Source organism: Mobula hypostoma, chromosome 4 (assembly GCF_963921235.1).
Source record: "Mobula hypostoma chromosome 4, sMobHyp1.1, whole genome shotgun sequence".
Lineage (NCBI taxonomy): Eukaryota > Metazoa > Chordata > Chondrichthyes > Myliobatiformes > Myliobatidae > Mobula > Mobula hypostoma.
Genome location: NC_086100.1, coordinates 112,558,262 through 112,581,854, shown reverse-complemented (window position 1 = coordinate 112,581,854; position 23,593 = coordinate 112,558,262). Strand labels below are relative to the sequence as shown.

The following is a 23,593-nucleotide window of genomic DNA, read 5'->3' as shown; positions in this document are numbered from 1 at the left end:
AAGAAGGACGTTATGGACAAAATGGGAGGTGAGGACCTCGATAAAATCACTGCCATTAAAGAGATAGTGATGAGCAAACTAGAGGGCCTGAAGGTAGGTAAGTCCCCTGGTCCAGATGGGATGCATCCCAGGGTGATGAGAGAATTGGCGGAGGTTATAGTAGACACGTTGGTAATCATTTACCAAAACTTTCTAGACTCTAGGCAGGTCCCGGCGGGTTGGAAGACAGCAAATGTCATGCCACTTTTTAAAAAAAGGATGTAGGCAAAAGACGGGCAACTATAGGCCAGTAAGCTTAACGTCTGTAGTCCAGAAAATGCTTGAAGCTGTCATTAAGGAATAAATAGCGAAACATTTAGAAAGATTCAGAAAGGGTAGGTCCTGTTTGACAAACTTACTGGGGTTCTCTGAGGACATAATGAGTGCAGTGGATAGAGGGGAACAGGTGGATGTTGTATACTTGAATTTCCAGAAGGCGTTCGATAAGGTGCCGCACAAGAGACTTACAAATAAGATATGGATGCATGGAGTCAGAGAAAGTGTATTGGCATGGATCGTAGATTGGTTAACCAATAGAAGGCAGAGAGTTGGTATAAATGGGTGTTTCTCCAGTTGGCAGTCAGTGGTGAGTGGGGTGCCACAGGGGTCGGTGCTGGGCCAGCAGCTGTTTACCATTTACATTGATGATTTGCAAGAGGGGACTGAGTGTAGCATAGCAAAATTTGCTGATGACACTAAACTGAGTGGAAAAGCAAATTGTACAGAGGATGTGGAGAGTCTGCAGAGGGATATAGATAGGTTAAGTGAGTGGACCAAGGTCTGGCAGATGGAATACAACATTGGTAAATGCGAGATCATCCACTCTGGAAGGAATAATAGAAGAGTAGATTATTATTTAAATGGTGAAAGATTGCAGCATGCTGTTGTGCAGAGGGACTTGGGAGTGTTTGTGCATGAATCGCAAAAAGTTGGCTTGCAGGTGCAACAGGTTATTAAGAAGGCAAACGGAATGTTGGCCTTCATTGCCAGAGGGATTGACTTCAAGAGCAGGGAGGTTATGCTGCACTATACAGGGTACTAGTGAGGCCGCACTTGGAGTACTGTGTGCAGTTCTGGTCTCCATACTTGAGGACGGATATACTGGTTTTGGAGGCAGTGCAGAGGAGGTTCACCAGGTTGATTCCAGAGATGAAAGGGTTAACTTATGGGGAGAGATTGAGTTGCCTGGGACTATACTCTCCGGAATTCAGAAGAATGAGAGGGGATCTCATAAAAACATACAAAATTTTGAAAGGGATAGATAAGATGGTAGGAAAGTTGTTTCCATTGGTAGGTGAGACTAGAACTAGGGGACATTGCCTCAAGATTCAGGCGAGAAGATTTAGGATGGAGATGAGGAGAAACTGTTTCTCCCAGAGAGTGGTGAATCTGTGGAATTTTCTGCCCAGGGAAGCAGTTGAGGCTTCTTCACTAAATATATTTAAGATACAGTTAGATAGATTTTTATATAGTAGGGGAATTAAAGGTTATGGGGAAAAGGCAGGTAGATGGAGCTGAGTTTATGGACAGATCAGCCATAATCTTACTGAATGGTGGGGCAGGCTCGATGGGCTGGATGACCTACTCCTGCTCCTATATCTTATGTTCTCTGTCCAACATGTATCCTGTCTATATTACACTGTAACTTACGGCAACCTTCTACACTTTCCACAACACCTCCAATATTCATGTTATGAACATGAACTCACACATCCCCACATTAAACTCCACTTGCCAGGTTTTCACTCAATTACTCAAACTTTCTACACTCTATTGCAAAATCACAATGTCTTTGTCACATGCCATTCCACGTACTTTCATGGAAACCTTACATTTGAACTGAAAGATGCGGGGAGAAAATATTAAGGACATATTTTAACATGATCCCTTCCAAAGGAAGGTGACGAGCAAACTGAATTTCTTCTTTGGAAATGACAGCATCAACTCTAAAACTAAAAGGAACTGTTCACTTTTGCCATCATGCTGTGATTATTGAATGAATGAGAAGCTTCCCCTTGGCTCTGTGAACTATGGTTTGGGTAATGCTGGGTAAGAAAGGTGTGATCCTGGTGTAACCATTAAAATCACTTGCATGTGGATTATAAGTGCTGCTGTCATCTGCTGAGTGACAGTTAAGTTACCTACCTTGTAAATCAACTACTATTTCTTCTTGGTTTGAAAACTCGTATGTAAAATGTCCAAATGCTAGTCCATACATTGTTGCTTCATATTCTTTGCAAACAGCCTTTTTGTTGTTGGTTAGTTTTATGAATTTTCCAAGCATATACGGCTCTACGCTTACACAGTCCACAATTTGGTTATCTTCCAAAAGCTGAGAAAACAGAAAGCACAGAACATATCTGGGTGTGACTTTTAGGCTACTGTGATGTGAATACATCACTAAAGACTGATTCAATCGTACAATTTTTAAATTGTACCAGCACCAATTTGACTGCAAAAAATGATGGTAGTAAAAAGGTTCCCTGACTTAAACGATAACTGGTTTAACCTTTTGATTTCATCCCCTCGAATACTTTTGAAATAACTACTCCTAGTCAGTTCACATTTCCAAAGTTCACTCCTCTGGTTTGACCCATTATTGGATCTGCAAAGGATTTTGAAAATGAATATCTGAGAATATACTATGGGTGAGAACAATGTGGCCCCTAGTAGACCACTACATGTCCATTGGGAGAATGTGCTTTTAGCATTTACTGGTTGCACGTACTCAGAAAGTTAACTTTGAATCGTGAACTGCCTACTTCATATCTCAAAATGCCTCCTCTGCTGCATCCACAACACTGTCTATTTAGAATTAGAATTTATTTTATTTCTTACATCCAAGGGGGTAAAAATCTTTATGTTGCGTCTCTGTCGCAATGTACAAGCAATAAAGTGGGAAAATATGGGAGAATATTACTCAAACACTAAGATTGTGTACATGATTGTCTTGTATACATTTATGTACAGTCAGATATGCAATCAGATCAATATGTATTGATAAATCTGATGGCCTGGTGAAAGCCTGTCAGTCCTGGCCTTAATGCAACAGTACTGTTTGCCAGATGGAAGCAGCTGAAACAGTTTGTGATTGGGGTGACTGGAGTCCCTGATGATCCTTCGGGCACTTTTTATGCACCTGCTGCTGTAAATGTACTGAATAGAGGAAAGTTCACATCTGCAGATGCGCTGGGCTGTCCGCACCACTCTCTGCAGTGCCCTGTGATTGAGCGTAGTACAGTTCCTGTACCGGGCAGTGACACAGCCAGTCAGGATGCTCTCGATGGTGCCCCTGTAGAAACTCCTGAGGATTTGGGGACTCATGCTGAACTACTTCAGCTGTCTGAGGTGGAAGAGGTGCTATTGTGCTTTTTTCACCGTACAGTCCAGGTGAGATCCTGGGTGATGTGTATACAGAGGAACTTGAAGCTACGCACTCTCTCAACCACAGTCCCATTGATTTCAATAGGGGCTAGCCTGTCTCTGTTACTCCTGTAATCCACGATCAGCTCCTTCAATTTTTTTTGACATTGAGGGAGAGGCTGTTTTCTTGGCATCACTGTATCAGGGCGTTGACCTCTCTTCTGTAGACTGTCTCATCATTGTTGGAGATGAGGCTTATCAATGTGTCATCTGCAAATTTGATTAGCAGATTGGAGCTGTGCGTGGCGACACAGTCGTGGGTGTGAAGGGAGTATGGAAGGGGGCTCAGGACACAACCCTGGGGGATCCTGTGTTGAGGGTCAGAGGGGCAGACTGGGGGGAAGTTATGATGTTGACTGCTGTAGTCCAAGAAAAACATTCTTACATAACCACCCCTCTTCTCCAGGTGAGTGAGGACACTGTGTAGAGCTACAGCTATGGCATTGTAAGTTGATTGGTTGTGTCTGTAGGTGAATTGTAGGGGGTCCAGTGTGGGTGGCAGCATGCTGCAGATGTAGTCCTTGACTAGCCTCTCAAAGCATTTGCTTATTATTGAGGTGAGTGCAACAGGACACCAGTCATTCAGACATGTTACTTTGATCTTCCTTGGCACAGGGACAATGGTGGATGTTTTGAAGCAGGAGGACACCACACACTGGTAGAGCGAGAGATTAAAAATGTCTGTAAACACACCAGCCAGCTGTGCTGCATACACTTTGACCACTCGTCCAAATATGATTCGACACATCAATGAGTTTCATATTTTTGAATTTTTTTATAGTTTTAAACTCTTGTAAATCATTAAATGTACAGTTCGACTTTGCTTTTTAATCAAATACATTAAAGTGAAGTTGTTCGGTCATCTTGAACCGCTGTGGTCAATCTGGTGACGGTAGTCCCAGAATACTATTTGGCTGTAAGCTCCAGGATTTAGATCCATTCAAGTGATTGTCCCAAGTCAGGACAGGATGCTGTTTGGAGGTCTTGCAAGTGCCAATATTCCCACATTTGTTGCATTTGTCACTCTATATGGTAGAAGTCACAGGTCAGTAACTGCACTTTGTTGATGGTGCACTTTGCAGCTACATTGTTGGGGGTGGGGGCGATATTGACTGTTTGGGGAGGGGGTGAATGACTTATTTTCAATGACTATAGCATCTTTCTTTAAGCAAGAATAATCACTCCTGAACTATCTACGCATCTGGTCAAGCTATTCCAGTACTATAACATTACTGGCATCTACCTGGCAATAGGGAAGATAACGGGTATACTGCTCACAAACACATGCCAGTGGACACCAGATGGTGGAATCTTCCCCTTGATTTAATTGGATCAAATAGAAACAAAGAAAAACTTGCAGCACAATACAGGCCCTTCGGCCCACAATGCTGTGCTGAACATGTACTTTAGAAATTACCTAGGGTTACCCATAGCCCTATATTTTTCTAAGCTCCATGTATCTAACCAGGAGTTCTTAAAAGACCCTATTGTATCCACCTCCACCACCATCGCTGGCAGCCCATTCCACACACTCACCACTCTCTGCATAAAAAAACTTACCCCTGACATCCCCTCTGACTGAAATGCACTAGGACCTCTTGTTATCCCACTCAGTTAAAGGCTGCCCAGGATTGTTAATTTTGCTTATCTCTCCTCTACAAATTTAGACTAGGCTGTAATGAACTGTGGAACCAAGCACTCCTATTCAAACCTAAATTGAGCATCAGCGTGCAGATGGTGAAGTGGTGGTTATTGGTGGTCAAGTGCTCCAGTAGCAGAATTTCCATCATTTTGCGAGCAGTCCAAGAGGTCAATAATTGCTGGAATGGATGAAGAGATTTCCAGACTCAGGAAATCTGGAGCAAGATCTGGAACTTAATGGATCAGGCACTATCCGTTGAAAAGAAATGGACAGCTCTTGTTTTGGTTACAGACCTTTCATCAGGGCTAGAAAGGAAGTGGGGAGACAGCCAATATAATTTTAAAAAAAGTTGGGAGCAAGCGGTGAAATAAGAGCAGGCGGTTGATAGGTGGATCCAGGCGAGGAACATGATAGGCTAGTGAGGGAGGGATAAGAAGACAGGAGGCGATAATTTGAAGTAACAAAGGGCTGCAGATGGAATCTGATTGGGGACAACAGTGGCCCATTCAGTAAAGGGAAGGAGGTGAGGAGTGTAACTGGTGGAATAAGAGAAAAAAAGGGGGCTGGGACAACTTCTCCAACTCCCCTGTTCTACAGCTTCAACATTTCACTTTTTTGAGATGTAAGTGGCTTACAATTTTTAACTGTTCTTTCAACTTACCAACAGAACTGAGGCTGGAATGTAATATATTTGTGTTGGCACTTGCTGTTCATATAACCTTTTATTGAATACTGTCACATAGTGCTGTGCAGTCATTTGCCGCTCAACATCATTGAAGTAGTAGGAAAGTTCTTTCACTCTTTTATACTGTTTTCCAACATATCTGGAATAGCAAGAAAGAAATCTGTCAAGGCACTGATTTTTGGCGTTCTTAGTGAAAAGCATCATGTTTTAGGATGTGTTGGGAATCTATTTATGCATCTTCAATATTCCTCACTAAAGAACAATTATATAAAGTGGAAACAGATTTGGATCGGAAAACAAGTACAGCTTCAGTGGAACCTTCTCCTCTCACTCCAGTCTATTCACTGTAACTCAATCCAGTCCTGCCTGGCTCTATTCTCGATAGTCTTTTGTGTTTCACTTACTGATTGGCAAACTGAATGGAGATAATGACCAAATTTGTAAAGTCTAGGATGACATTCTTACTAATTGAGCCATTAGATGAACTCAGTTATCAAAGCAGCTGATAAACCTAAAGTGAGAATTTATGAAACAGAACCCGTGAAGGTTTTAATTGTTGTTTCATGGTGCTGAATCAAAATCCTGGAACCTGCTAACCTACAGAACTGTGGGATCACTTTCACCTGTGTTGGAATCATCTTGGCCTTTCATTATTTTCACTGGGTCTAAATCCTGGAATTTAAGCGGCCAGAAGTTAACTCCTGGTCCAAATTCGTACGCTTCTACGCTAGTATTTCCAAGGGCCGCCTATACCAGGCAGATTCAGGGATTCAGCAAAGAGCTCATCACCACCTTCCTAAGGGAAATTGTGGATGGGAAATAAAGGCTGGCCTTTCCTGCGTAGCCAACAAATGAATGAGAGAAAGAAGACCCAGATTGCAGGAAGAAGGCTGTCCAGCCACGAGGAGAAATAGTCAAAAAATCCTACCTTCACATACATCAGGGGCTTGGATATTAGAGTCATAGATACATTGCCTCAGCTGATGAGAGTCAGCAACACCCATATCCCAAGAAGGAGTCAGTTAATATTGCTAGAGAAGGAAGTCAGAAAACAAGTGTGATTTTGGAAGAGGTAGAATTCTTCGGTACCTGCCCAGTATTTCTTCCTGATGCAGAAAGCGGGTCTCCAAAGCAGTCCTCTGGGCACCTGGCTTATCCACAGTTAAACACTTCCCAATATATACCAGAGTTTCTTGGGCTGTCCAAGTGTCAGTTTTTTTGTTATATTTAAGTAGCAGACCAGCTGTAAAAAATATGTGTAAACTGCATTTTTTCAGTTCCTCAGACTGGACAAGCAAGGAAGTACAACACAGGCTTGATTTCCAAGGACCACGCACCTTACTTAATTAATGGTTCAGTTGGACTTATGATGTATCCAGAACAATATGTATATTTACATAGCATTGGTAGGTTCTGTGTCTTTATCAGTGTTGATACAGTGATGACATGTTGGGGATCAGTTGGGTTACAGTTAGTTGCATGTTGCCAGAGTCTGTGGGCTCAGCTAAAGATTGGTGCAAATTTTAAGAATCAGTTTACCTGATATTAGACTATAAGATCTTAAGATATGGAGCAGAATTAGGCTAATTGGCCCATCGAGCCTTCTCACCATTCCATCATGGCTTCTCAACCTCATTTTCCTGCCTTCTCCAGTAACCTTTGACACTCTGACTAATCAAGTACCTGTCTACCTCTGCTTTAAGTATTCTCAGTGACTCTGCCTCCACAGCTATCTGTGGCAATGAATTCCACAGATTCACCACCCTCTGGCTAAGGAAATTCCTCCTCATCTCTGTTATAAATGGACAAGCCTTTATTCTGAGTCTCTGCCCTCTAGTCTTAGACCCACCCACTATAGGAAACATCTTCTCCACATCCATTCTGTCCAGGCCTTTCAATAGTCAATAGGTTTCAATGAGAATTCCACCCCCCCCACCCAACTCATTCTTCTAAACTCTAGGAAGTACAGGCCCAGAGCCATCAAACGCTCCTCTGATGTTAACCCTATCATTCCTGGAACGATTCTTGTGAACATCCTCTGGAACTTCTCCAATGCCAGCATATCTTTTCTTAGATAAGGTGTCTAAAACTGCTCACAATACTCCCAGTATGGTCTGACCAATGCCTTATAAAGCCACAGCATTACATCCTTGTTTACATACAGCATTATAGTCTAGTCTTGTTCAAATGAATGATAACATTGCATTTGCCTTCCTTAAGTGGAACAGAGATGAGGTTCTGTGGGCGCAATAGGAACATCTGATGGTTTGTTGCCTCCTTGGTGTCAGGATCAGGATGTCTTGGATTGGGTCCATGGCATTCACAAGGGTGAGGGTGAGCAGTCAGAAGTTTTGGTGCATACTGGCACCAATGACATTAGTAGACAAGGTCCTGAAGAGAAATTTTAGAGAGCTAGGGAGAAAGCTGAGAAACAGGGCCTCCAGGATAGTAAACAGAGGCAATGTGTAGTGAGACTCCTAGCATGGACAGGCTGATGATAGGGCAAAATTGAAGTAAACAGGATGAGTTGCAATGTAAAGCGCAGACAAAATCGAAAAGGGTGAATACAGGACTGAAGGTGTTATATTTGAATGCGCGCAGTATATGGAATAAGGTAGATGAACTTGCAGCATTGTTGCAGATTGGCAGGTATGATGTTGTAGGCATCACTGAATCATGGCCGAAAGAATATTATAGCTGGGAGCTTAAAGTCCAAGGATACACATTGTATCGAAGGGACAGACAGGAAGGCAGAGGGGGTGGTGTTGCACTGTTGGTATAAAATGAAATTAAATCATTAGAAAGAGTGACATAGGGTCAGAAAGTGTTGAATCATTCTGGCAGGAATAACGGAAGAGTAGCAGTGGCTGGAATTTCTGGAAGCAATTCAGAAGGCACTGGATATATACATCCCAAAGAGGAAGAAGCATTCTAAAGGCAAGATGACACAACCGTGGCTAACAAGATAAGGCAAAGGGAAAAATTAGTGGGAAGCTTTCAAATACCAAAAGAAGGCAACTAAAAATTGTTATTAAGAAAGTAAAGATGGAATACAAAAGTAAATTAGTCAATAATATTAAGGAGGCTACCAAAAGTTTCTTCAGATACATAAAGTGTAAAAGAGAGGCTAGAATGGATATTGGACCACTGGGAAACAGTGCTGGAGAGGTAGTAATAGGGGACAAGGAAATAGTGGACGAACTGAATAAGTATTTTGAATCAGTGGAAGACACAAGCAGTATGGTGGAAGTTCCAGGTATCAGGGGGTCATGAAGTGTGTGAAGTTGCCATTACTAGGGAGAAGGTTCTTGGGAACCTGATATGGCTGAAGGTAGATAAGTCACCCAGACCAGATGATGTACACCCCTGGGTTCTGAAAGAGGTGACTGAAGATATTGTGGAAGTATTTGTAATGATTTTTCAATAATCACTAAATTCTGGAATGGTTCCAGAAGACTGGAAATTTGCAAATGTCACTGCACTATTCAACGAGAGAGAGAGAAGCAGAAGAAAGGAAATTATAGACCAGTTAGTCTGACCTCAGTGTTTGGGAAGGTGCTGGAGTCCATTGTAAAGCATGTGGTTTCAGGGTACTAGGCCATAGTCAGTATGGTTTCCTCAAGGGAAAATCTTGCCTGACAAATCTGTTGGAATCCTTTGAAGAAATAACAAGCACAATAGACAAAGGAGAATCAGTTGATGTTGTGTATGTGGACTTTCAGGTCTTTTACAAGGTGCCACACAAGGCTGCTTAACAAGCTATGGACCCATGGTATTACAGGGAAGATTCGAGCATGTATAAAGCAATGGCTGACTGGCAGGAGGCAAAGATAGGAATAAAGGGAGCTTTTTCTGTCTGGCTGTCAGTGACTAGTGGTGTTCCACAGGGGACTGTGTTGGGACCAATTCTTCTCACGTTATATGTCAATGATTTGGATGACAGAATTGATGGCTTTGTTGCAATGTTTGCAGATGATAAGAAGATTGATAGAGGGGAGGTAGTTTTGAGGAAGGAGAGAGGCTACAAAAGGACTTGGATCAGGAGAACGGGCAAAGATATAGCAGACGTAATACAGTGTCGGAAAGTGTATGACCATGCACTTGGGTAGAAGAAATGAAAGTGTTGACTATCTTCTAAATGGAGAGAAAATACAAAAAATTGAGGTACAAAGGGATTTGGGAGTCTTTATGCAGTAGTTCCTAAATGTGAATTTGCAGGCTGAGTCTGTGGTGAGGAACAAATGCGATGTTAGTGTTCATTTCAAGAGGACTAGAATATAAAAGGATGTAAGGTTGAGACTTCAATAAGTGCTGGTGAAGCCTCACTTGGAGTATTGTGAGCAGTTTTGGGACCCTTATCTTAGAAAGGATGAGCGGAAACTGAGAAGGTTCAAAGGAGATGCACAAAAATGATCCCAGGCTTCAACAGCTTGTCATATGAAGAGCATTTGATGGCTCTGGGCCTTTATTCACTGGAATTCAGAAGAATGAGGGTGACCTCATTGAAACCTATCAAATGGTGAAAGGCCTTGATAGAGTGGATGTAGGGTGGATGTGGAGAGGGTGTTTCCTATGGTGGGAGAGTCTAAGACCAGAGGACAGCCTCAGAATAGAGGGGCATCCTTTTAGAATGGAGATGAGGAATTTCTGTGGCCAGAGAGTGGTGAATCTGTAGAATTTGTTACCACAGGAAGCTTTGTAGGCCAAGTATTAATGTATATTTAATACAGAGATTAATAGATTCTTGTTTGGTCATGGTGTGAAGGGATACAGAGAGAAGGCAGGAGATGTGGGCTGAGAGGGAAAATGGATCAGCCATGATGAAGTGGCTGAGAAGACTGGATGGGTCAAATATTGAGAACTAATTATTTGTATGTCACAAGCATTTGAAATAAGATCTGCTGGCAGTATAAATGCCAGAGTAACGGCAAAGGAGGACGGCAGAGTTGTAAGATGGGAGTGCAGGTGGAGCAATGACTGGAAACAATGTTGTTGAAGATTAATTTGGGTTGCCCCCTTTGTATGTAAGCTATGTGACTCAAGTTCTATCAAAAGCACAGTACCAGCAGCTCGTGGTGTGTTCATAGCCAGCAATTTTTGTTTTGAGTTCCTTCATGCATATGCCATGTATGGCAGGGAAGACCCTGGGCTGTGGTGTTCAGCTCACATTTGGATGCCTCTCCTGCAATCACAGGAGAATCCCACATGGTCTACTGGCCTCTCTGGTGGCAGCAGACTTGTATTGGGCCTGTCAAACCTGCTCCTGTGATCTTCCCCTGTGGTACCAGGCCGGTACCTGGAACCTCACCAGGGCAGGTTCACTTAAATACTGTCCGTTACACTGCTGGCATTTAGGGCACCAGTGAAGGTCCCTCATCTCTGTCGCACACAGCTACAGATGGATTCTTCATTGCTGTTTTTGTAACAGTTTTATTTTACCAGTTAGGATTGTTATCCCTGAGCTGAATACCCAAACCTGGAGGACTAGTGGAAACTCTTAGTCTGGCTTCTACTCTTTGAACTGTTTGGCATGGGTACTCTTTCAAGAGCCAAAGCATAAGGCCCTAACTCTAGCCAACATCGCTCTCTGGGTCATCAAGGTACACAAGTCTCCAAACCCTACAACAAGGTTCTGGTCCTCTTGGAGTACCAGGGTAGATATCCTAGGGTTATTTATTTAACAGTTTTCTCCCCTAGTAGGTCTTGAAGGAGTGTGCTGAGACCCTGCGTGGAGTTCTCCAATGCATTTTCAATCTGAGTCTCAGCCTGGAAAGGGTCCCATCTATGAGGTAAACATCATGTGTGGTCGCAGTACCCAAGAAGGGCCAAGCGAAAGTCTTGAACCGTCCATCGGCCCTGACCTCACATATCATAAAGACGCTAGGACGCTGGTCCTGGCTCACCTCTGACCCCTGGTCAGATCAGCCCTCGATCCCCTGCAGTTTGCCTACCAGGAGCACATTGGAGTTGACAGTGCTGTCATCCACCTGCTGAACAGAGCCTACTCCCATTTGGATAAGCAGGGCAGCACTGTGAGGATTATGCTTTATGATTTCTCACATGCCTTCAACACCATACAGCCCTCATTGCTGGGGGAAAAGCTCTGTTCAATGCAGGTTGACACTTCCATTGTATCCTGGATAATGGACTACCTGACTGGCAGACCACAGTATGTGGGGCTTCAGAGCTCTGTGTCAGACATGGCTATAAGCAGCACTGGGGCCCCACAGGGGACTGTATTGGCTCCCTTTCTGTTTACCCTGTACACCTCGGACTTTAGATACAACACTGAGTCATGTCATCTGCAGAAATTCTCTGATCACTCAGCAATATTTGGGTGTATAAAGGGAGAACAGGAGGATGAATACAGGGCCCTGGTGGAGGACACTGTCAAATGGGGCAAGCTGAATCATCTGCAGCTCCACTTTAGTAACATTAGAGGACCAACACAGAGGCTGTGTACAGGAAGGACCAGGGTCATCTCTACTTCCTGAGGAGACTGAGGTCCCTTGGAGTATGCTAGCCTCTCCTTCACATGTTCCACCAGTCTGCTGTCACCAGTACAATCTTCTGTGTGGTGGTGTGCTGGGGCAATGGCATCAACACGGGTGATGTCAACAGACTCAATAAGCTGATTAAAAAGGCTGGCTCTGTTATAGGAGTCAAACTGGACACACTGGAGGCTGTGGTAGAACACAGGACCCTACAGAAAATTCTGGCAATTCTAGACAATGTTCTCACCCTCTGCATGCCACCTTGGCTGAACAGAGGAGCACGTTTAGTAATAGACTAAGATAACTGCACTGCTCCAAATAGCGCTACATGAGGTCATTCTTACCCTCGGCCATTAGGCTCCATAATGAGTCAACCTACTGCCAGGGAATTGATGACACCCTTCTGTAGACTGGGGTAACTTTTTTTCTCTTTCTTATTTATTCTTTCTTACTTCTCTTCTAATACTTGTATATCTGTGCACTTATAATGCTACTGTGACACTGTAAGTTCCTTTGGGATTAATAAAGTATCTTACTATCTATCACCCATTGACCAAGATTTGTCCACCTGCCAACCTCCTGCCTAAACCAACCTCATCCAAACCCACCCTCAACAACCGCTGGCCACAGACTGCTACTGTAGCTACTGATTGCATCCATGACTACCAATAGCCACCCACTGTTTCAGCACTCCCAGCCCTCAACCCTCACTCCTTTTCTATCTGCGATCCTCCCCAAATCCATGGGTTCCCTGAGATGCCATAAACACAGTCCCATGCCAGGCCACAAATATACAGATTTCATTAAGCATTCTCTGTACTGGTGCAGAGTGCTAGAAAGAGTGCTAATTCACGTAAACTCGGTTCAGTTGCATCTGATGCTATCTAATTTCTAAGCAACTGGTCCAGGAGCAATGCAATTGTTTAACAATCCTCTGCAGACCCCAGTAAATTCTAGGCCTCTGTGACCTAGAAGGAAGTGTTGACTCTTATATTAAGGAAATTTGAGAAGCCAAGAGGTGTAATTATGAAAAATGCCATCTTGTGTAAAATGTATGCAAAACCTTAAAATAATAAGGAGAGTATGTACTGTGTCATCATCATTATGTGCCATGTTGTATGACCACGATCGTGCTTGGCAAACTTTTCTACAGAAGTGGTTTGCTATTGCCGCCTTCTTGGCAGTGTCTTTACAAGATGGGTGACCCCAGCCATTATCAATACTCTTCAGAGATTGTCTGCTTGGCATCACTGGTCACACAACCAGGACTTGTATTATGAACCACCTGCTCCCATGGCTTCACATGACCCAGATTTGGAGGTGTCTAAGTAGGGCTGCATCTTGCCCAAGAGTGACCTACAGGGAAGCAAAGGGAAGGAATGCCTTACACCTCCTTTTGTGGAGATGTCTTGTATCTCCACTCTGCCACCCAATTAAATATTAATTGCCATATTATTTTTGTTCCTACCAGGCATTCAGTGAGGTAAGGATATTAAGGCCAACTTGTTATCTTGGCCAATATTTATGAATCAACATTGTCCTACGAGATTGATTATACTTCATTTGATAGGTCATAAACTTCTTTGGAGGTCCTGAGGTTGTGAAAGATGCATGTAATTCTAGGTCTTTCTTCCTTAAATGACTTCTTAGATAAAAAAGCATTTTCTAGAAATAAAATATGAGTCTGAGGTTTGCAAGAGATAAAAGAAATTGGAGAAATAATTAAATTAAGATTGTCTTAATTTATCAAATAATACTAATAGCATCTATAAAATGATTAAAAGTACTTACGATAAATGTCTTTTAGTTTGTGAGGGTAAAATACCCCAGTGCCAGTAATTCTCTCCATAAGCCACTCGTGGGTTACACCTGCACACAACATCTTATAATCTTCATCAGTTATAACACGTTTCTTAACGCTCTGCATCTTTTTGGAAAGAAACACGAAAGAGCTGCTGCTTGAACTTGGTGATGAACTTACATAATCGAGGTCAGATCCACTGCCTGAGAAAAGTGATTTGCACCATGATCTGTTGGAAGAGCTGGAGTTGACACTGCTGTTCAGAGACTGGTTACTCACGACATTGTCAGCACTTTCAGCTGCTACAAACGATGCCTTACAGTGATCTTTGTCTAATTCTCTGATGGGTAACATAGATTGAGCAGAGCAATCCTTCATTTGGACTGCATCTTGATGATGTGTCTCCTGTTTCTTGCTTTCATCTGAATGCTGACTTTCAGAAGCTCCTTGAGGAATTGGAGAAAAATGGCTTTCTTCTGTTTCTTCAACCGTCTCTGCTGTAGGGTCGACTGATATCAATTCAACTGATCTGTTTTTCTCGGATATCACCTGGCTTCTCTTTGTAAGGCTCCCTGAATGATCACTGTCAATTATGATAGGCTCCACAGCATTTGAACGTGGCTGAGAATAAGAGGACTTTGCAAGGCTGTTTTCACTTGTGCCCATATGAAAATCATTCAGATCACTCTGAGTGTCATCAGCAGTTTCTGCATCAGTGTCAATCATCTCAAATGAGTTACTCTGTCCTGAAGAAGCTGAGCTAACCTTCCTAATGTTCAGTGAATCCGAATGAGTTATTGTGCCTTTACCAGTTGGATCTGATGAAGAATGAGGGTTTGGCACATATCCAGGGGACCCTATAAAATTATTTGTTTTATTATCCTTTTCTCTGTCATCAACAGTATCTGCATCAGAGTCAATCATCTCAAATGAACTGCACTCTATTGAAGAGGAACTGGAAACTCTCCACACGTTTGCTGAATCTGAAGGAGTTACTGAGGTTTGGTAAGTAGTTTCACAACTCTGATCATGACCGGCAGTCTCTACATAACTGTCTGGTTCATGGTCTTTTGCATTGTCATCAGCAGTCTTTCTATCAGGGCCAGCCACTGTGGAAGACCTGTGTTCAACTGAAGATAAAGCTGAAGGAATTTTCTTCTCCATATTGCCTGGAGTACAGTTAGTATTTGAATCACTAAACTGTTTATATGTTTGAGACAATGTATGTTCTGATGGAAAGACAGAAAGTGCAGTTTGTTTTTTTAAATCATCCTGCTGATGCTCTCCGATTTCCTCAGTTAAAACTGTTGAACATTCTGTGTCCACAGTGAGCAGACAAGGTTTACTTCCACTGCTGGGGGGTCCACTGTCCTTGCCCTTGATAACTTCCTCCCAGCTGTCAGATAATCCTGACCCAGATGTTTCCAGGCAGGACTTTGAGGAGGAGCTGAAGCCATGACAGTCACTCAGATGGTCTGTGCATCCTTTCTTGGTGTTACCCTTCTCCTTCAAGGTTACACCACCCAGATTTCTACCAGTGCTATGTGGTTGGTCATTCCTTGAGCAGGTGTGGTCTTTCAAAGGGTCTGCATCTTGGTTCTCCGGTTTGGTCACCTTCATTAATTCATGCCTCTTGTTATGCATCTCCTGTTTGTTTTGCAATGCTTTCTTCTCTTCAGGTAGAGAATGCTGAGAGGCATCAAGATCCCATTGATGAGGAATGCTTGCTTTGGCATTAGCAGTATCAAGTTCTTTGGTTTCTGTCTTAAAAGCAGTTATACAGCTATATTTTGAAACTCCCTTGCTATTTTGTTGTCTTCTACAACTACCTTCAAATACTGTGCATATTGTTCTGTGGTATTGTTTGTGCCTGGCTAGGATTTCATCAAAGGCCACCCTTCCCTTCACTATTGGCTTATCCCAGTAATGTTTATAGTGGTCTGGGACATAAGACTTGCTGTCAGAATTGCAGAGATCTTTTATTTGCAAAGAAACTTTAATTTGGCTGATCAGTTCCATGATCTCCTGAGCCAAAACTTCCTGGTTCTGAGTACTGTAGAGGTATAATTTTCTCATTGCTTCTTTACACAGTTGCCTCATCTTCACAAGGATTTCATTGTTACCCGTAAGCCACTTGTGCACAGTTGTAAGAGAGAAAGCGGCTTTAACAAATCCATGCAGTTCCTGTTTACTTGTTATAACATCATCATCTCTCTTCGTAAGGAGACCTATTTCAAAAGCCTCTTTTGCTTGTAAAAGGTAGAACTGATTTTTCTCCTTCGAATCATTCCCCTTAAAACTATAAGAAAGGAGGCATGTTCCATAAATATTCTGGGAAGGAAGAAATAGGAAGCTTCAGTTAACATTAAACTGTTTTGGTGGTAAATGCCCTTATTCCCTACCAGCATGATATTAATAGACCTAAAACAAAACATTACAGATACTTGAAATGTGAAACAAGCCCGGAATATATTGGAAATATCAATCTGGAGAAGACAAATTTCAGAGTTGTATGGATACATGCTTTGAACCTTTGAAAAGTAATATTCCACATAATAACAGCAATCCCTAACACTTGTCTTACTGGACAGGGTGAAAATGGAACCAAGGTGTCAGAGGTATCACAACCAGCTATGGAAACCACTTTGGAGGGACTTCCATAGGATTCTTGTTCATGGCGAAACTTCTCTGAGGAACAGTACCTACTCACACCATACTGCGTCAAGACATCTTCACTGAGAACTGTGTCTTCTTGCAACCTCAGAGAGGTACACACAGGCTAGAAGACTGCCGGCACCATCGAAGTCAAGATCATTATCCTTTTCAACATCCCAGGCTCAGAACTATTCCAGGATGCTGCTCTTGACCCACATCACATTTCAGTTTGCTGCTCAGTAATGTCATTACACAACAGTTTTCAAGCTATTAGAGAATTTGGATATTGAATAAGCTCTCAACTATACCTGGGCTTTGTTTTCCCAAAGGGTTCATTTTGTTTGGTTTAAGTTTACAACCCTGTCACTTGAATGCAATAAAGTAGATTTAAACAAAAGAACTCTATTTGGGATAATTTAACAGGTTTCTCCAACACTGCTTCCTGTTCTGTACTCACCAGGTTTGTCAGCACGAAGAGTGGGTTGTACTGACTGAGCACAGCTGCCAGTTTGCTTGCTTCAGCAGCTGATAAGAGTCGATCAGTGCATTCCTCAACCAGGATCTGAGAGACAACCAGAACATCAGGCTGCATTTCTAAATACAAGATGATAATCCTGCTAGATCACTAATCTCTCTTTTTCATTTAAGTAATTTGAGATCTGTCTTGCATCAGCTACGTTTAGCCACTAACTACCTTGATAATAACCACCACTTCTCTTGCTGACTCATTTATTAATTTGTTTATTGAGATACAGCGTGGAATAGGTCCTTCGAGCCGCACCTCCCAGCAACCCCTGACTTAGTCCTAGCCTAATCAAAGGACAAGTTACAATGACTAATTAACCGACTAACTGCTACGTCCTTGGACTGTGGGAGGAAACCCACACAGTCACGAGGAGAATGTACAGACTCCTTACAGGCAGTGGCGGCAATTGAACCTGTTTTGCCTGTACTGTAAAGCGTTGTGCTAGCCATTACGTTACTGTGCTACCTCCTAGCATAACTCACTTTGCGATACTTTGTTGTCACAATGTTTAGAACATGTGTACCAATGATAGTCCATGACAAAAGTGGCAGCAGTGATATAGGCCATTGCATGATGCAGACTTAGATGAGGACAAGTATAAGCATGTCAAAAATCTGCTTCCATTGACAATCTTCAAGTGCTGCTTCCATTGCCAGAGACTTTAATCTAATGTAGAATGTATCAGGCAGAATGGCGCTGGTTACATGACTAAAGGGTTGCATCTTCCCCTCACATGCTGCTTTCTGTCAAAGGTCTCAAGATTAGTCTGTAAAGTGATTCAGGTGTGTTAAGTTGCTTTGGGTAACCTGTGGGTCCATTTGTACTAATTGCCATCAACGTGTAACTAAAAGAATATTATATTGATGTGCTTTTGCCTCATATTTTTACCTCAGGTAGCTCACATGCAAAACACCTTTGCATATTCCTTCCCTAGTGTCTACAGCAGAGCACAGGGCGTTTTGCCATTATGCTCTGCATGAGCCCTTTCTCATCCCTGTTTTTCCAGTTCTATCAGACAATCCTTTCTCTTCCTCTCTCACATAACCATTCAGTCTCCCTTTTAATCCCACTCACTCTTTGCTTCAACTAAAGTAACTGAAAAAAGCGAATATACTTGTTGTAGAGGGACTGCGATGAAGATGCACCAGACTGGTTCCTGGGATGGCTTCTTTGTTATTTAAGGAGAGATTCAGTAGAGCAGGCCTGTACTCTCTAAAGTTTAGAAGAGTGAAAGGTGATCTAATTGAAAGGTAGAAAATGCCTAGAGCACTTGATAGGGTAGATACACTAGATTGTTCCCCTTGGCTGAGAAATCTAGAATCAGGGATCACAGTCAGAAAAGTGGGTATGTACTTAGGATTGAAGTGAGGAATGACTTGTTCATTCACAGAGCTGTGACTCTTTGGATTCTCTAACTATGGAGGCCTATCAAACAGAAATTGATCGATTTCCAAATGTTAGACATGTCATGGCATGTGATGATAGAGCAGGAAAATGGTGTTTCAGCCTTTAAAACCTGTCCTGCCATTCAACAACATTATGTCAACAGCATGACATTGTTGAATGGCAAGGCAGGTTTTATAGGCTGAATTACCTATTTTTGCTTCTATTTCTTAAGACTATAAGACAAAGGAGCAGAAGTCGGCTATTTGGCCCATTGAGTCTGCTCCGCCATTTTATCATGAGCTGATCCATTCTCCCATTTAGTCCCACTCCCTCGCCTTCTCACCATAACCTTTGATGCCCTGGCTACTCAGATACCTACCAATCTCTGCCTTAAATACACCCAATGACTTGGCCTCCACTGCTGCCCGTGGCAACAAATTCCATAGATACATGACCCTCTGACTAAAAGAATTTCTTCGCATTTCTGTTCTGAATGGGCACCCTTCAATCCTTAAGTCATGCCCTCTCGTACTAGACTCCCCCATCATGGGAAACAACTTTGCCACATCCACTCTGTCCATGCCTTTCAACATTCGAAATGTTTCTATGAGGTCTCCCCTCATTCTTCTAAACTCCAAGGAATACAGTCCAAGAGTGGATAAATGTTCCTCATATGTTAACCCTCTCATTCCCAGAACCATTCTAGTGAATCTTCTCTGTACCCTCTCCAATGTCAGCACATCCTTTCTTAAATAGGGAGACCAAAACTGCCCACAGTACTCCAAGTGAGGTCTCACCAGCGCCTTATAGACCCTCAACATCACATCCCTGCTCTTATACTCTATTCTTCTAGAAATGAATGTCAACATTGCATTCGCCTTCTTCACCACCGACTCAACCTGGAGGTTAACCTTAAGGGTATCCTGTACAAGGACTCCCAAGTCCCGTTGCATCTCAGAACTTTGAATTCTTTCCCCATTTAAATAATATTCTGCCTATTTATTTCTTCTGCCAAAGTGCATAACCATACACTTTCCAACATTGTATTTCATTTGCCACTTCTTTGCCCATTCTTCCAATCTGTCGAATTCTCTCTGCGGACTCTCCGTTTCCTCAGCACTACTGGCCCCTCCACCTACCTTCGTGTCGTCAGCAAACTTAGCCACAAAGCCATCTGTCCCATAATCCAAATCGTTGATGTACAATGTAAAAAGAAGTGGCCCCAACACGGACCCTGGTGGAACACCACTGGTAACCGGCAGCCAACCAGAATAGGATCCCTTTATTCCCACTCTCTGCTTCCTGCCAATCATCCAACGCTCTATCCACGTATGTAACTTTCCCGTAATTCCATGGGCTCTTATCTTGTTAAGCAGCCTCATGTGTGGCACCTTGTCAAAGGCCTTCTGAAAATCCAAATATACAACATCCACTACATCTCCCTTGTCTAGCCTACTTGTAATTTCCTCAAAAAATTGTAATATGTTTGTCAGGCAGGATTTTCCTTTAAGGAATCCATGCTGAGTTCTGCCTATCTTATCATATGCCTCCAGGTACTCCGTAACCTCATCCATGACAATCGACTCCAACAACTTCCCAACCACCGACATCAAGCTAACAGGTCTATAATTTCCTTTTTGCTTCCTTGCTCCCTTCTTAAATAGTGGAGTGACATTTGCAATCTTCCAGTCCTCCGGAACCATGCCAGAATCTATTGACTTTTGAAAGATCATCGCTAATGCCTCTGCCATCTCCACAGTTACTTCCTTCAGAACACAAGGGTGCAGTCCATCTGGTCCGGGAGATTTATCTATCTTTAGACTATTCAACTTCCTGAGTACTTTCTCTGTCGTAATTGTGACTGCGCACACTTCTCCTCCCTGCCACCCTTGAGTGTCAGGTATACTGCTGATGTCTTCCTCAGTGAAGACTGATGCAAAATACTTGGTCAATTCCTCCGCCATCTCCTTATCTCCCATTACAATTTCTCCAGCATCATTTTCTATCAGTCCTATATCTACTCTCACCTGTCTTTTACTCTTTATATACTTGAAAAATCTTTTACTATACTCTTTGATATTATTTGCTAGCTTCCTCTCATAGTTAATCTTTTCCCTCTTAATGACCTCCTTAGTTTCCTTTTGTAAGGTTTTAGAGACTTCCCAATCCTCTGTCTTCCCACTAATTTTTGCTTCCTTGTATGCCCTCTCCTTTGCTTTAACTTTGGCTTTGACTTCTCTTGTCAACCACGGTTGCAACCTTTATCCATTTGAAAATTTCTTCCTTTTTGGAATATACCTGTCTTGTACCTTCCTCACTTCTCGCATAAACTCCAGCCACTGCTGCTCTGCCGTCTTTCCCGCCAGTGTCCCTTTCCAGTCAACTTTGGCCAGTTCCTCTCTCATGCCACTGTAATTTGCTTTACTCCACTGAAATACAGACACATCAGATTTCGGCTTCTCTTTTTCAAATTTCACAGTGAACTCAATCATGTTATGATCACTGCCTCCTAAGGGTTCCTTCACCTCAATCTCTCTTATCACCTCCGGTTCATTACACAATACCCAATCCAGTACAGCCAATCCCCTAGTGGACTCAACAACAAGCTGTTCTAAAAAGCCAACTCGCAGACATTCTACAAATTCTCTCTCTTGAGATCCAGTGCCGACCTGATTTTTCCAATCCACTCGTATGTTAAAATCCCCCACAATTATCATAACACTGCCCTTCTGACAAGCCTTTTCTATTTCCTGTTGTAATTTGTAGTCCACGTCACTGCAGCTGTTTGGAGGCCTATAAATAACTGCCATCAGGGTCCTTTTACCCCTGTGATTTCTTAGCTCAACCCATCAAGATTCTGCACCTTCCAATCCTATGTCACCTCTTTCTAATGATTTAGTATAATTTCTTACCAATAAAGCCACACCTCCCCATCTGCCTACCTACCTTCCTATCCTTCCGATACACCGTGTATCCTTGGACGTTCAGCTCCCAGAGACATGCATCCTTTAGCCATGTCTCAGTGATGGCCACAATATCATACCTGCCAATCTCTAGCTGTACGACAAGATCATCCACTTTATTCCTTATGCTGTGTGCATTTAAGTATAACACTTTAAGACCAGTATCTGGTGCTTTTCGCTTTGATCTCACTGCAACTTTACTGCACTGCAACTCATCCCAGTGGCTACAAATTTGTCCCATCACCTGCCTGTCTTTCCTGACATCTTTACTGCTCACTATCTTAGATTTATTTCTGTTTCCCCTTCCTCCACTCTATCATTCCGGTTCCCATCTCCTTATATTCCCATCCCCATTTCTTGTATTCATATGTAACTCTTCCCTGGACAGAGAGACTCAAATTCTTGTCAATTGTTGGGGAAAGATTTTTCTGATGAATTGCCCTTTGGGTTTATTGTCTGTACTTACTGAAAACGGATGCATAGTGTAGTTATAGTTCAAATGGTGGCATTCTTCTTGCCTTGTGTTAAAAGATTTGGTTCAATTCCAAACACAATGATAAGCTCCAAAATCCTTGGTTACATTATTCTGGTTAAAATATTTAATTTTAAGCTTTGATGGTTTGACAATTTATTGATTCTGTCACTGCAATGTAACCCTTGAAATGTCACTCTAAGAAACAACAAACTGAAAGATTAATCAGCACCTTTCGCAACTTCCAGATGAAATTACACTTAATCTGGCAATCTCTAGACTAACATGTGCAGAGTTCATTTGCTGCCTTTTATCATTCAGAAATATGGGCATTAACTTTCAGAAGGATTAACAGTTACATATACTTTACCAGATCCATCTGAGGGTTCTTCTTAAAGTGGTAGTAATCCTCATCACTCATCGAAACCAGCAGATCAGCTAAAATGCCCAGTGATGTAGAAGTACCCTATAAATTATAAATATTTAATATAATTTATATTACCTCCAAATATGGTGAAATCTCATGTTCAAGTTGATTTTCTAGGATTTTTTTTGAAGGGGTCAGAAAGGGAGAGTAGTAATATTTTCACTGGTACAATTTATAAACTAGTGTGTATATGACAAAGTCTTCCTAATGCAACTCCCACAAAATGCCGGAGGAACTCAGCAAGTCAGACAGCATCAATAGAGATGAATAAATAGTTGACATTTTGGGCCAGATCCTTCATCAGGACTTGAAAGGAAGTGGACAGAAGCCAGAATAAGAAGGTGGTGCAGGAAAAGGAGTACAAGCTGGCAGGTGAGGAGGAGGTGGGTGGATGGGAGAAGAGGGTTGAAGTAAAAAGTTGGGAGGTGATAGGTGGATGAGCTAAAGGGCTGAAGAAGAAGGAATCTGATAGGAAAAGGCAGTTGAACATGGAAGAAAGGGAAGAAGCAGGGGAATCAGATGGACATGTTGGACAGGTGAGGAGAAGGGGTGAAAAGAAAAAGAGAGAATGAGGGAGAGGGGAGACATGATCAGGTTGGAGAAAATGATGGCTATGTCATCAGGTTGGATTATTATTAGTCTTGCTAATTTTTGGGTTGCAACATTCGACACAACATTCTGGCTTGATATCCCTCTCTGCCACTCTGGTCTCATCTCCTGTTGCACTGGTCTCTCCCACCGCGGCACTGGTCAATAGACAATAGGTGCAGGAGTAGACCATTTGGCCTACTGACCAGCCATTTGACCAGCACCGCCATTCACTGTGATCATGGCTGATCACCCACAATCAGTATCCAGTTCCTGCCTTATCCCCATAATCTTTGATTCCACTGTCTTTAAGAGCTCTATCCATCTCTTTCTTGAAAGCATCCAGAGACTTGGCCTCCACAGCCTTCTGGGGCAGAGCATTCCATATATCCACCACTCTCTGTGTGAAAAAATTTTTTCCTCAACTCTGTTCTAAATGACCTACCCCTTATTCTTAAACTGTGGCCTCTGGTTCTGGACTCACCCATCAGC

At 42.5% G+C, this 23,593-nt stretch overlaps 1 protein-coding gene across 6 annotated transcripts in view; it reads right to left on the bottom strand.

Moving 5' to 3' along the window:
- Positions 1-23,593, bottom strand: part of alpk1 (alpha-kinase 1) — a 132,644-nt gene that overhangs the window by 13,304 nt on the left and 95,747 nt on the right. For all 6 annotated transcript variants that reach the window (XM_063046370.1, XM_063046369.1, XM_063046368.1 and 3 more), the window contains 6 exons: positions 22,457-22,552; positions 17,197-17,301; positions 14,075-16,415; positions 6,879-7,032; positions 5,766-5,928; positions 2,185-2,371 (listed from right to left, as the gene is read on the bottom strand). In XM_063046370.1, the coding sequence (XP_062902440.1) occupies positions 2,185-2,371; positions 5,766-5,928; positions 6,879-7,032; positions 14,075-16,415; positions 17,197-17,301; positions 22,457-22,552 (3,046 nt within the window). The remainder of the gene's footprint in view (positions 1-2,184; positions 2,372-5,765; positions 5,929-6,878; positions 7,033-14,074; positions 16,416-17,196; positions 17,302-22,456; positions 22,553-23,593) is intronic.